At 49.2% G+C, this 13,011-nt stretch overlaps 5 protein-coding genes and 1 pseudogene across 6 annotated transcripts in view; all 6 read left to right on the top strand.

The window, feature by feature from the left end:
- Positions 1-38, top strand: part of TEOVI_000205600 (DENN (AEX-3) domain containing protein, putative) — a gene marked incomplete at both ends in the record, with an annotated part of 2,811 nt that extends 2,773 nt beyond the window's left edge. The window contains one exon of the mRNA XM_067225186.1: positions 2-38. Within this exon, the coding sequence (XP_067081287.1) occupies positions 2-38 (37 nt within the window). The remainder of the gene's footprint in view (position 1) is intronic.
- A 978-nt stretch (positions 39-1,016) lies between these two features.
- On the top strand, positions 1,017-1,351 carry TEOVI_000205500:pseudogene (annotated as a pseudogene). The gene is given in 2 exon segments: positions 1,017-1,208; positions 1,211-1,351. Coding segments are annotated over 2 exon segments (333 nt in total).
- A 30-nt stretch (positions 1,352-1,381) lies between these two features.
- TEOVI_000205400 (lipid-like atypical dual specificity phosphatase, putative) lies at positions 1,382-2,347 on the top strand (the record flags this gene model as incomplete). The annotated part of the gene is made up of 1 exon (XM_067225185.1): positions 1,382-2,347. The coding sequence occupies one exon, from the start codon at positions 1,382-1,384 to the stop codon at positions 2,345-2,347; it is 966 nt and encodes a 321-aa protein (XP_067081286.1).
- Positions 2,348-3,655: 1,308 nt separating this feature from the next.
- Positions 3,656-7,744, top strand: TEOVI_000205300 (putative tetratricopeptide repeat protein; the record flags this gene model as incomplete). Its single annotated transcript, XM_067225184.1, has 1 exon — positions 3,656-7,744. The coding sequence occupies one exon, from the start codon at positions 3,656-3,658 to the stop codon at positions 7,742-7,744; it is 4,089 nt and encodes a 1,362-aa protein (XP_067081285.1).
- A 1,125-nt stretch (positions 7,745-8,869) lies between these two features.
- On the top strand, positions 8,870-9,445 carry TEOVI_000205200 (uncharacterized protein; the record flags this gene model as incomplete). The annotated part of the gene is made up of 1 exon (XM_067225183.1): positions 8,870-9,445. One exon carries the CDS (start codon positions 8,870-8,872, stop codon positions 9,443-9,445), a length of 576 nt encoding a protein of 191 aa, XP_067081284.1.
- A 405-nt stretch (positions 9,446-9,850) lies between these two features.
- Positions 9,851-12,313, top strand: TEOVI_000205100 (palmitoyl acyltransferase 1, putative; the record flags this gene model as incomplete). The annotated part of the gene is made up of 1 exon (XM_067225182.1): positions 9,851-12,313. One exon carries the CDS (start codon positions 9,851-9,853, stop codon positions 12,311-12,313), a length of 2,463 nt encoding a protein of 820 aa, XP_067081283.1.
- Between the last annotated feature and the right edge of the window lie 698 nt (positions 12,314-13,011).

The raw sequence follows: 13,011 nt of genomic DNA, 5'->3' as shown, positions 1-13,011 counted from the left end.
TTTTTTTTTTCATATTTTGCCTGCTTCATTTGGTTTAACCCGCAGCTTCACCAAGTTGGTCCGAGGTTACGGATGATATCGGTGCTCTGCCAGGCAGGCGTTGTTGACACATCCTTGTTCCCCTCACTTTGCATCAGTTTCTCGTTGCTACGGAGTTACTTGTCGCTCACTATGCTGGGTGCTCCTTCAAAGAAAAAGAAAAAAACAGTTTTCCTCTTTGTAAATAGTTTGTACTTTTGATGCGAAGTATACAGCATCGACTGTTTTTTTCTCCCCCTTCATATTCTTTTCGGTGCGCCAAGCAACGCATCATTGTGTGTCCAAGAGCACACCCCGTGCAACAAGGGTGTCCTTGCCGACATCAAAAAATATAAAAATATATTGGTTCTACGTCTGCTGCGTCCTTGCTCATGTTATATTAATTGCACTTCAAAATGATAACGATAATAACTGTAGTAATATGCACAGCGGTACAGTTGTCATTGGCTGGTCTCTCTCCTTTCTTGGGGATTCTTCCTGCTCCTGACAGCACCTATTTATTTATTATTTTCATTTTCATTCCTGTCGCTCTTTTTTTTTTTGTTGGGGGAGGAATGGGCGCATGCTCCTTAGTGGTAGGTGAAGGCGAGTAAGGGGAAACTGCCGTTGAATAGTCGCGCTGCGTTCGACGCTCAATGGGGCGAAAGGGGATTTTGCTCTATTGCATGAATATCGTGGTATGAGAGAAGGCCTAACTTTACCAACAAATGGTGTACCAATCCTTCAATACCAATTGAATGAAAAAGAAGTCCTCATAGAGTTTCTGCAGAATACAAACCTATTCGGCTGCTTGGGGTTTTGGGGGCTTCATTTGAAAGATTTGTACGCCACTATCAACAAATGGAAGTAACGGTGTGATACGCTTTTCACATTCGCAGGCGCGTTGTCTGTGTCTTTTTCCTTTTCTTCTTTTGTCCATACGCGCAAAGTGTGCCACATAACTTTTTGGGGTGCTGAGAAATGCGATTGCAGTGACAATGAATATTGAGTTGCACAATTTCTGCGGGCGGGGGAGAGTGTTGACTTCAGTCAGAACGCGTCAGATATTTGATCGTGCGGTTCGAAGGCGCTACGCACCACATTGTTGCTGCTTCCACGACATTGCTGTCCGTTACCTCTACTGCAGGGTTTCACCACATTGTTACTCGCTTTTTTCTTTATTTTTTTTTTTAGCAAGGGCCCCTGCCATCGGAAGGCTGCAGCGGTTGCGTGGGCTGTTGCGCGCACGCTCTTCTTGACGGTCGGCCCTTTATTTGTGTTGCGTCTTTTCTGTTCTGTAGGGAAGGGAAGTCCAGCGTATTTACGTTATTGATTACTGTAGTGACATATTTGGAGTTACACCATGACACTTCCGGGGCAACCACCTCCGGAGGTGAGGGAGCAACTCGTTCCAACTATCAATTTTGCAATGGTGTGCCCTGGTGTGTACCGTTCCGGTTACCCGACACGCAAAAACTACCGCTTCATCCGTGCTCTGGGGTTGCGCACCATCATATATCTCTGCCCCGAGGACTATGCGGAAAGTAATGTAAAGTTCTGCGAAGAAAGCGGAATAACAATTCGTCGATTTGCCACTGAGGGAAACAAAGAACCTTTCATGGATATCTCAGAACCGCTGATGCATCGTATTCTCTCTGCCCTCATCGACACGAGACTTCACCCCGTTCTTATTCATTGCAACAAGGGGAAACACAGGACGGGCACTGTTGCGGCGTGTCTACGGCTACTACAGGGATGGTCGTTAGTTTCTATATTTCAGGAATATCGCAGCTTCGCCGGGGACAAGGTACGGATGGGGGATATGCAATATGTAGAGTTATATCGCCCCATTGTCCGCATTTCGCCCCCGTATGTGGCCGATTGGGTGTGTATCACGCCGGTTGTAACGGTAGTGCACACCGAGGAGGAACTGGTGGAAGCAGAGGCAAGACAGTTAGGTTGGAGTCTGCTCGCACCGCCGCCACAGCTATCGTCACCGACTGTACCCGCGCCAGCACCACCACCACCATCGAAGTTAACAATAACAGAGGCTACGGAAGAAGAACCGACACCAGACGGATCAGCGGCAAATGTAAGTCACGTGGGGGGATTGCCGGCGGAGGAGGCGGCTCGGCCAAATGGAAAGGAGGTTGCTGCAGTTCATGTGAGTGCCGGAACACCGAAGGTTAGACCCAGGGCGTCGGCGGTGTTGCCAATACCCCGTCGAGGTGGCGGGCATGTGGAGCCCAGTGGTAGTACCTTTAAGTCAAGAGATACGGGTGGAACATCAAAGAAGGAAACGGAGGAGGGCCGGCGAGGTGCGAAGTGATGCGTGTTCTCTAGTATGTCAAAATGCCTGGTGTGTGTGAGTATGCAGCTGCATGTATACGTGTGTATTTGTGGACTGCCGTGCTGCTCTTTCAAGGAGCGGTGGTTTCGGTGCCGATGCTGTTGAGTCCCCATGTGCAAATAACAGAGACTTTCGGAGTAGAGTAATCACGGACACGCGAATGCAAGATGCCTCTGTGGTCTCCCGTCGGTGTAACAGAGGGCCATGTCACTGGCATAACGTTTCGCCACAGGGTGGTCTACTCTGTGCCCTCCCTTTTGTCACTTGATAGTTTTTATCCCTTGTACTACCTGAAAGGGTGGGCAGAGGCGCTGTTGTGTTACTGTCCCAGCTGTCCGCTTTCGTTAGTGGTAGCTCGGTTTGCCTCCTTTGTCCGTAGGGAGATGCTGCTTCCGAACCGCAGCACGTCAACCTGTAGCCGCTGGCATTGACCATGTTTTTTTTTTAATTTTCACATCGCGATGCTGTGCCTCTTCGTTGGTGCTATTGCTTTTGACAGCCATCTAAGGCGTGGACTCACTGTCCCATGCCCTTTCATGTCGACCAGCGATGCGAGCCAAAGGGGGGCGCGAATCCTCTATCCTCCAGACCCAGTTGAACTCCGCTGCATCGCGGTCTTGTTGACTGAAGGTAGCGGAGGGGGGGGGGCGGTAGGAGGGGTTTCCTGCTTTCGATCAGAAACATTTAATTCGTCATGACCTCTTAGATATGGCTATGCATTTGCAGTGAGATTTTGAGGTCACATATTGCTGAACAAGAGCAATTTTGAAAATGCTGTTGGTTATGGATTGGATAAGACGTGTTCGCTTCAGAGGAAGTAGGGAGCGTCTCTCTATCACAGTGATGCGGCAGCGATGGGTGAGGTGTGCGATCCTTCGTTTTCCCCCCTTTGCGGTGGTAATGTGTTGTGTCTGCGCTTCGGCATTTGTACTAATGTTTTAGACCCAAGTGCTCAACTGTTCTTAATCTTTCCATATTTCGTTATCCCCAGTGTAGGCTTGCTTGTGATCCGCGTGGCTTTCTGCATCTCATATCTTTTATCGCCCTTCCAATGTGTGCAATTCCCTTTTACATACATCTTGTTAAGCTTGTATGCGAGAGGGATGTTTTTCAAAAAACTTTGTGTAATATTTTCTCGCTTTTGGTTATTTTCCCCCATACCGTGGTCTGTTACTGCCATCATAACTTCTATAGGGTGTTCTCATTGGAAAAAAAGTGGAAGTTAAATATTGATAAGCACAACTACAAGTGAGATAAGGGTTCGAAGCTGATCGGTGTTGTGAGGCAATGCCCTCCTTAATACGTACCAACTATGCGCTGATGATGTTTTACGCGCGGGAGAAGCTGTGGCGCCATGCGGAGCTCGTTTGCACCGACACAATTAAATCAACGGACAGCTGGTTGTTTCGTGTGTGGCGTGCATTGTGCTACGACAAGCAGGGTCAGCCTAACGAGGCGTTGAGAGAGTACAAATCAGCGCAGCAACACCGCGAAACGGTTATACCCGCATTGATGGGTATTGTGCTTATCTACCGCAGAAGTAAGGATACAGAGGGACTCGCTTCGGCGGAGCGGGCTCTGGCAGCTTATGCTGATGGAGATACAGCAGCAAACAGTATAGATGGCTGGGTGCAGGCAGCAGCGCTGATGTGGTTGTCCGGTGACGCAGCTGGTGCCCGGGACATATTACTCCGCTATGAGGATGTTCAGGAGACGCATCGTGATGAATGCACAAATCTTGCAACGATACGTGCGTGGGTGGACCTCAGCATTGGTCGTGGGGCCTTCCTCGAGAAATGCGGGTCTCTTTTCCAGAAAGTGATGAATATGGAGAGTCAAAATGGGGAACCAATGGACATTGACTCTACCATGGGCCGTGTCGCTTTCTTTGAGCGCAAGTACCAGTTTTTTCCTGCCCAGCAGTTACTCAATAAACTCATTGTCAGCCATCCGAGTTTCACTCCTGCCCTTATTGTGAAGGCTCGGCACCTCATGAAGGCAGAGGACTGGGAGCAGTGCACCGAAACGACGAAGCGCATTCTTGGGAAAGATAAAACTAATCTGGAGGCACTTGCTTTGAACACCCTGTTTTTACTGGTGAAGGATGCCCGATATGAGGCCGCTGCTGCTCAGTTACCGTCCTTATTCGAGGCGTTACAGGAAAAGGAACCAAAAAATGCGGCCCTCTTTTTTGAGTATGCACAGTGCTTCTCGCGCCTTAGTGGGTCATATCCGCCTCTTTTGGGTGTTACGATGCAGTTTGCGGAGGCTGCCCACCGCATGGCTCCACAGAGAGGTGAGTATTTGACTGAAGTTGGCTTCCAACAACTCCTCCGCGGTGAGTACAAAACAGCCCTCGCAACCTTCAAGAAGGCCTCCGCCTCTGCAGACAGTAGCGTCCTTCCACTGCTCGGTTTAATTCGCTGCCTCATTTTCACAGGAAACCTTGATGACGCAGCGAAACAGATAGAGTTTCCGAACGAGATTCAGGCATCGAACCAACGAAATCCAGAGCTCAGTGCCCTCAACGCCATTCTTCAGTGGCGGCGGCACAGAAATGAGTCAAAAGCGCTACACTTTCTTGACCAAACGGCCGAGGCAATAAGGCAAGAAGTGGGATCGGGATCATCGGGGTTGGAGTTGTACATTAAACTCAACCCACCACTGATGCTTGAAGTGGCAAAAGAGTACATGCATCACTGCCGCACGGAGCCCCCAGATCCAACTGTTAGTAAGGCGGATCCCATCGCTGAGAAGTGTAAGCGTCATCTTGAATTGTTACTTCGTCACGTTCCCGGCTGTTTGGAGGGACAACTTCTTCTGTCAAAAGTATATTTTGTCTCTGGGAACCTGAACAAGGCACAGGCAATGATCACCACAAATATTCGCCATGAGCACGCTATTCCCGATGCATTTCTCCTCTCAGCGCAGATTTGCCAATACGTTGGGAATGTGAGCCTTGCTTCACAAGCCCTGGAGCAAGCACTGACGTTGGATTTCGAGGTGAAGGATCAACCTCTGTACAATTTGTTGTACGGTTCCGTACTTGGGATGATGAACAAGCACAAGGAAGCACTCGAGGCACTGCAAGAAGCACTAAAGGTCGTTAAGGATAAGTCGCACGTCACCGCCAAGGGACGGCTCGTACAACCTCTTAGCGTGCAGGACCATGTGAGTTTATATCTGTTAATTGCACAAACTCACCTCAAACTTCATGATGCTGAAGAGGCCCGTGCAACTGTAGCCGAGGCAACGGCACTGTTCAAGGACACGGCACAGGCAGGGCGGGTGGCTATTGCAAGCGCAATGATAGCTGCTCGCACTGATGTGGACAGAGCCCTTGAAATACTGAGACAAGTGCCACCACGTAGTGATTTTTTCATTGCTGCTAAGACAAGGATGGCGAACATATATCTTATTCACCGGCAAAACCGCCAAATGTACGCGGAGTGTTTTGAACAGCTCGTAGAGGAAGTGGCGACGGCACAGAGTTACATAGCCTTGGGCGAAGCATACACGAACATACAGGAACCGGAGAAGTCCATCTCTGCGTATGAGAAGGCCAAAGCGATTGATCCCGATAACAGTGACCTTGCGGTACTCATTGGTCGTGCACTTGTGTCAACACATGACTATCAGCGAGCAATTCGCTACTACCGCGATGCGGTGGCATCAGACAAGTCGAAGTTTGCTGTGCGTGCTGATCTTGCGACGCTCTTCTGGCACCTTGGGGCTGTGGATCATGCCATTGCGGTGCTGAAAGAGGCACCAGCGTATCAAAGCGAGCCCGACGTAGGGGAGGGTGTCGACCGCGCCATCGAGCGCGTGAACTGTGCGCTACTAATGTGCAAAATCAATCGCAACACACAGAACGCTGACCTGGCAGCCGAAGCCTTACTTCAGGCGCGAGGCTTTCAAGAGCATGTTCTCCGCAATATGATGCGCAACGAGACGCGAGAAACCATATATCAGCAGAAAGTTGTGGCGGCAACAATAAGTCTCGAGCTCGGGCGCTACTATGCTTCTGTGGGTGAGGTAGAGCGTGCGAAGGAGTGTTATCAGGAATCACGCATGTACGACGAATCAAGTGAGGCACCAATATTAGCAAGTGCCCGTTTGCTCCTGCAGTGTGGCGATGAAAATGCCTGTGAAGAGCAATGCAACGCTGTTCTGCGCATCAACCCCGCTTGCGAAGAAGCTGTAGTGATCCTCGCCGACCTCATGGTGCGTCGGAATTGTTTTGATGACGCAGCAAACCACTTTAGTCAACTCCTCGAGAAAACTCCGAATAATTACGAGGCACTTGTTCAGTATGTTCAACTGTTGCGCCATGCAGGTCGTCTTAGTGACGCGAAGATTGTACTTGAGCGTGCGGAAAGTATGCTTGATGTTGGTCAGCGCCCTGACGCTGCGTTGAGTTTCGCGCGTGGGCTTTATCATCGCTATTGCCAGGAGAGTACGGAAGCCCTTCGGGCTTTCAACGCTGCGCGACTTCGCTCAGATGATACCCAGTGGAGCGAGAAGGCGTTAGTGAACATGATTGAGATGTATCTTGTTCCCACAAATGAAGAACTCTGGGTCGACACCCAAATGGGTGACGAAGACAGGAATGAGAACGTGAAAGTTGCTGAGCGACTGCTGATGCAGATGGCGCCTGGAGAGACGCGAGATATACTTCAGGGTTACTGCTGGGTTGCAAGCAAAAAACGTCAGTTGGTAGAACGCGCAATTAAGGAGTTCACACGCATTTGCACCGCCGCTGAGAGGAATGCCGGACAGAGTGAAAAGGCAAATAACAAGGAGCCCCAGAAAGAAGCTGATAACGCTGCTGACGATGAAGACAGCAAGTTATTGAGCGATGTCAATGAGCCCCCGGCGTATACTGGACGCATGAATGTTCATGCGCGTGTTGGTCTAGCAATTGCATACTTCATATCTGGTCTCGAGAAGAAGGCCACAGCCGAACTTAAACCTATAGTTCTTCTACCGTTTGATCCCACCACCAGTGACTCTGTGCATCGCGCCCGGCTCCTTAGTGCACACATGTCTGTGCAGAAGAAAGATGTGAAGATGGCTAAAATGATGCTGCAGAAGGCCCTCGAATTAAACAAGAGCTGTCCCCGTGTCTGCCTACTTCTGGGTGCCTGCCATGAATTAGAGGAAAACCATTCTGAGGCCGCCAACTGCTATAAGGATGCGTGGTTGCTCACAAAGGAGCGTGACCCATCCGTTGGCTACAAGTTGGCCTTCCACTTAATGAAGTCGGGGAAGCTGCTTCAGGCAATTGAAGTATGCCGTAAGGTACTAGAGGCGCACCCAAGTTATCCAAAGATATCTGATGTCGTTGATGTGTGCCACAGTTTGCTGCGACCCTAAATCAGCTCCTCCAGATTATGGCTTACCTTACTTATCCTCGCTTCTTGGCGCCACCTTACCACCGTTATGTTGTCCCACCGCAGTGGGCGCGGTGTTGTTTCAGCGAGGTGTCCGGCTCTGTGCTCATCTGTCGGATAAAAAGTGTGGCGACAGCGTCAAGTGCCGGGGGTTCCATTGAGTGGAGAAAAAATAGAATGATTAGAGAGATCAAAACGAGGAGATTGACGTAACGGTGGGGAGTAGAGGAATTCACGCCGTTATATTAGTGAAGTGAAGAACACGTACCTTGTATGGGGTTCTGTGAATGCTTCATTTATAAGTTGAGACATATTTGTTATTTGGACGTAAACATATGTATCTGCTTTTGGTACACCTTTCTTCTTAGTGGAGGAAACTATACAGTATAATTTATATATACTGATCTTGCTGCAATCTCTTTTTGCGTCTTGGACTAATGGTGTAAACTGTGGTGGCCCCCGTGATTGTGCTTTGTTCCGTTGCGCTTTATGTGTGTTGTTCATGATCTTCTTCAGTCGTCACCCGCATGCTGACATTAAAACGATTCTTTTCTTTCAATTTTTCTTTTTGCATCGATGTGATGTGTGTTATAGCTTTAATCATAGCCATTGGTAGTATCGATGCTCCCGGCACATGGACGCTACCCATAGGTGCGTCGCTGAAGATTTTCTGAAGGATATCTTTGCTGCGTTGATGAGCCGCGGCTCGCAAGGCACTGTGAAATAAAAGAGAGGGATTGTAGCGGTGTTGGTGCATATGAACGTCCTTACTTTTTTCTGCCTCTTGTTGATATCCCACTTTTAATTGGGATGTTGTGGCGACTGTTTCGTTGAGTGTTACCTCCGGAAGGTGTTCTGTGGTCCGGTCTCCTGCTGGTCACACAAGAAATATTTAAAGGGTCAACAAATGATGTTGTGGTGTTGACGAATAGCCTTACGTACCTCTTTATATTCGCTTGTTTGGTTTCTGTTGTTTTTTCCTGCGCGTCCGCATCTGTATTTTCCTTTGGTCGCTTGTCTTAATTTTGTGTTCCACAAATAACCCCAGACTGGGGTTGTTAACAAAGGTAACAGCAGGCAAAGCCTCAATCGGTTACTGTTTGCTAGCATGAGTGCCTTTGAGTCATTCCTCCTTGCGGCTGCCAAGCGGGCTCCCTTTCTTGTTGGTGATGCTGTTACTTCCTCAACAGAACAGGAGCGTGCGGGCTCGGCACAAAAGGCTGAAGGGACGATTTCTCAACAGCAGGAGGAAGAGAATATTGCAATATTACAGCGACTCTTAGTAGATGGTCCACTGCAACCGCTAGGTCTGGAGCACGCCCTATATCACATTCTTATTCCCGCCTTCACTGCATCCATGAGCGCTGCAAGGGAAGTTTGGCGTGCGAAGGTTGCATTGCAAGAGGTCGAGCACAACAGTGCGACAAATAATGATGCAGAAGTTCCTGTCGCTGCTGCTGCTGCTGCTGCTGCACCCGATGCCTCTGCGAGCGGCGGTGCTTCTACCGAGCTTCAAAATCACAACCTAGAGACTTTAAAGAAGGCTTTGGCGGATGCGCGGGCGTTGCTGAGCGAGCGGCAGAGAAACCTCGATGCCGCTCAACTGAAGGTTCGTTCTATGCTAGTGGTTGTCAAGCAGTTTCTTCAGACGCATCACCCTCCAGAGGTGTCCCCTCGTGTGTAGTAAAGTTGTTTACTGGGGGCTAGGCGTAATGTGGGATGGGAAGGCGGGGCATCAAGTTTTGTTGTGATATTTGTTTACCTCTACGCTTTTCTTTCCCTTTTCATTAATCGGCCGCCTGCCATCGCGGCTGCGGTTGTCTGCTTTACTGTTAATCTCCTCGCTCTGTGAAACTAATTAGGTGACTTGTGCTTGTGTTTTTTTTTCTGTGCTCTTCCAAAACCCCGGGAATAGGTGCGTCGAGAACCCCTGTGCAGACTGTGCACCGGGGTGATTTAAAGGGTACAACCAGCTAGTATTAAAGCCTACCGTAAAAATAACATCTGTTTATCCCTTGAAGTGCAGAACGCGTGCACGAGGGGAACGACAGATTGGGAATCTGAATAGCTTCATAAATTAGGCCTCACCATGTGGGTCTTTAGCGACCGAATGATGGAGCGTGGTGGTCAGTCCCTCCCTCTTGCACATTATCTGCAGCACGAAGAGCAGAATGATGTCCCGCTACCCGAGCCTCACATGTTACTGCTGTGTGGTCGTACGTTTCATGAATCTCTAGGTGGGGACTGGTTGTTTCCGTCTGTGGTGACATTCTTGCTGGGTGGAGCTGACGTGAATGCACGGGACAAAGACGGCGCAACTGCTCTTCACGTTGCGGTGACGCAGGGGAATGACATAGCAACTGTCTGCACCCTGGGCAGGGAACCGTTCCTCGGTGAGTGCTCTAATGAAATGATAATCCGTTTTCTTATTGACAATGGAGCCGATATCAATGCTCGCAACGCCTCCGGTGAGACACCGCTGATGGTTGCAGCTGCTAAAGGGAACATTACGGCCATGCGTTTGCTATTGGAACGTGGTGCCGTTATCACGCAACGAGATGATGCAGGGTGCACCGTCCTTCACCACGCCTCTCGCTCTCCATTTTCACTGCAGTTACTTCAGTGCTTCGTAGATTCCCTTCTACATCAGGTAGTAAGTGAAGACTTGCTTCACTTCGTCTGCCAAAAGGGTGGCAAAGGGGCTAATTTTGTAATCCTTTTCCTCGTTGAGCAACTTGGGATGGACGTCAATGCGCGCGAAGGCGAATGCGTAAAGGCCTCCACCGGTGAGGAACTAAAGCCTGAAGAAACCTCCGTTATGTCTGCAGTAGCGGTGCGCAGCAGTTACACCCCGTTGCATCGCGCAATCCTTGGTGGAGACGTAGCGTTAGTGTGTGCACTCCTGAGTTGTGGAGCCGACGTGAACCAAACGGATGTAATCGGACTTACACCATTGCAACTTGCAGCCAATAATGTTGGTGTGTCTGCAGTCGGCGGATCGTGGTTACAACGTTTTGTTAATATACGCTCTCTGTGGTGCCCAACCGCTGCGGAGAGAAAGGTTAGGTCAAAGGAGGTTTACAATTTATTAAAGGCGTATTGCAAGGAAACCTCCCTTAGTGGGCGTGAGGCGCTGCTGCAGCGTTTTGCTTGCGGCAACAACCCATCACAGAACTTGTTATCATTCAAAGGCGCTCTGGTATTCGCTGATGGATTGATTGTTGTGCATGCTCTGATGGTTCTGTGTGCAACGTTAACGAATGAAATGATTTTAATTCGTGGTGCGGCACTCTTTAGCCTGTTCGTTAGTTTTCGCCTTAGCAGCAGAAATTTTCATACCACGGAGGCAAAGTCGCTGTACCCTGCTGGGTGTTTTGTTGGATACACGATAGCGCTGGCTGGATGCTGCGTGTATCAGTTACATTATGTGTCTAGACAACCGACTCCGTCTGGTTTGTACTGTATTTTCACCCTCTTATGTGGCGTCGGTAGCCTCTTATGTGGGGCTATCGTTGCGCGGCGGGATCCACTCGTTGTAAACTCCACCCCAGCACAGCGGGCCGCAATCCACAAAACTGTTTTTTGTGCGAAAGGCGTACTGCCAGACGAGACGAAAACAACTTTCGACACCCAATGCATGGTCAGGAAGCCGCTCCGGGCTCAGAGATGCCAGTACACAAATCGCATCGTGCTACGTTACGATCATTACTGTCCCTGGTTGGCCAATAGCATTGGTGCCGGGAACCACCGGCTGTACGTTACGGTTCTCGTGGTTCATGCCACTTTCCTGGTAAGCATGTGGCTTCTTGTTGGATGGAGTTCATCGCGTATCAGTCCTGGAGAGACCACGTTACAACGCTTGAGTGAGGCGTACATGATGCCAGTGCTTCCTGTAGTCCTCATGGGAGTAACAATAATGCTTCTTAGGCAGTTGTGGTACATTTCTCGTGGTGTTACGATGTACGATGTACAGCACCCGTCGCAGTGTTTGTGGTGTTTCCAGTTAGGTACTCGTACGTACTCTCTCTTTGATGCCGGTACCGTGGAAAATTTACGCGGCTTCTTCATGCTTCGTGAAGACTTCGCCAAATGTGAATATCTTGTACCTGGCATCAGCTCGAGGCTAAAGGATATTGTGAAAAAACATCAGGAGATGCAGTTGCCGTGTGGCGACCACTGCGAAGGCCACTTACCTACGGATGCTGCGAACTCGCAGCATCAACCTTCTATGCCTTCTAGTTATGTTGACGCTAATCTGTTACAGTTTGAACAGCCCACAAGGAGCGTAAGTGTGAATAAAGCTGCACAAGAAGCTGATGCGCTCCCTTCTTCCTCTGTTGTAAACGCCCCATCCGTATCAGCCTCCGGGATTGATGATGCGGCGATGCGCCTTTTTCAGAGGATGGTGCAGTCTAACAGTGCTGATGTAACTGTTACGGATATAAAGGCTGATATTACTCCATCAGAGTGGCAAACGGTGGAGTCGAGGGCGCGTGAGATGTTTTCCTTTTTTGTTGAATCCATGAAAGGCTCCACTGTGCCTAGTGCCTAAGAGTGCTGCAGTCGTGTATGAGGCTGCTTTTCCCCTGTCAGTTTCTTACTACTGCAAGATATCCCCATTCTTATTAAACCAGACATAGGGACTCACAGCATTTTTTGCGTCCCTTCACATGGAATGAATCATTTACATTGTATTCGTTTGCTGTTAACAACTATCACTGTATTCCGGCACATCGAAACATCTCTTTCTTTTGTTCTGATTCTCCCTTTATTTTTCTTATTCGTTCGCCCCGTGAAAGTGGATCGCGTAGTACTGTTTCTTTCTGTCTTTCCCTAGAGGAAAAGAGAGAGGTTCTCACTAACGGAAAAGCAGGCGTACGCAAGTAAAGGAGAGATCCCCCACAGGAAACTAAGAGAAACGGGAAAGACTGGAGAAAAATAGGAGTGATTGACTAAAACTAAAAGAAAAAAAAGAGAAAACGGAGGAAAAGGAACAAGGGAAAAACAATATTTCTTTTTTCGAACGGAAAAGGAAACTAAGCAAATCAACGGGTGGAGTGGAGAAAGGAGGTGCGTAGGAAATTCAAAGAGGGTAGGCAGACTTCGTGAAGCCGCAGAGACTAACTAGAGCAAACGAAGCTACGACCGGGGTGCGCACTTAGTTAGAAGGAACATAGGAGCATCGCTGGGCGAGGGGTAACAAAAAGCGACCGAACGCACGCGTCATTATTTGCGTAAAGACGCGTGTTG

This window comes from Trypanosoma equiperdum (genome assembly GCF_001457755.1).
Source record: "Trypanosoma equiperdum strain OVI genome assembly, contig: ctg_48, whole genome shotgun sequence".
NCBI classification, from domain to species: Eukaryota; Euglenozoa; class Kinetoplastea; order Trypanosomatida; family Trypanosomatidae; genus Trypanosoma; species Trypanosoma equiperdum.
The sequence above is the reverse complement of the archived record's forward strand: the minus strand, read 5'-3'. Positions and strand labels throughout refer to the sequence as shown.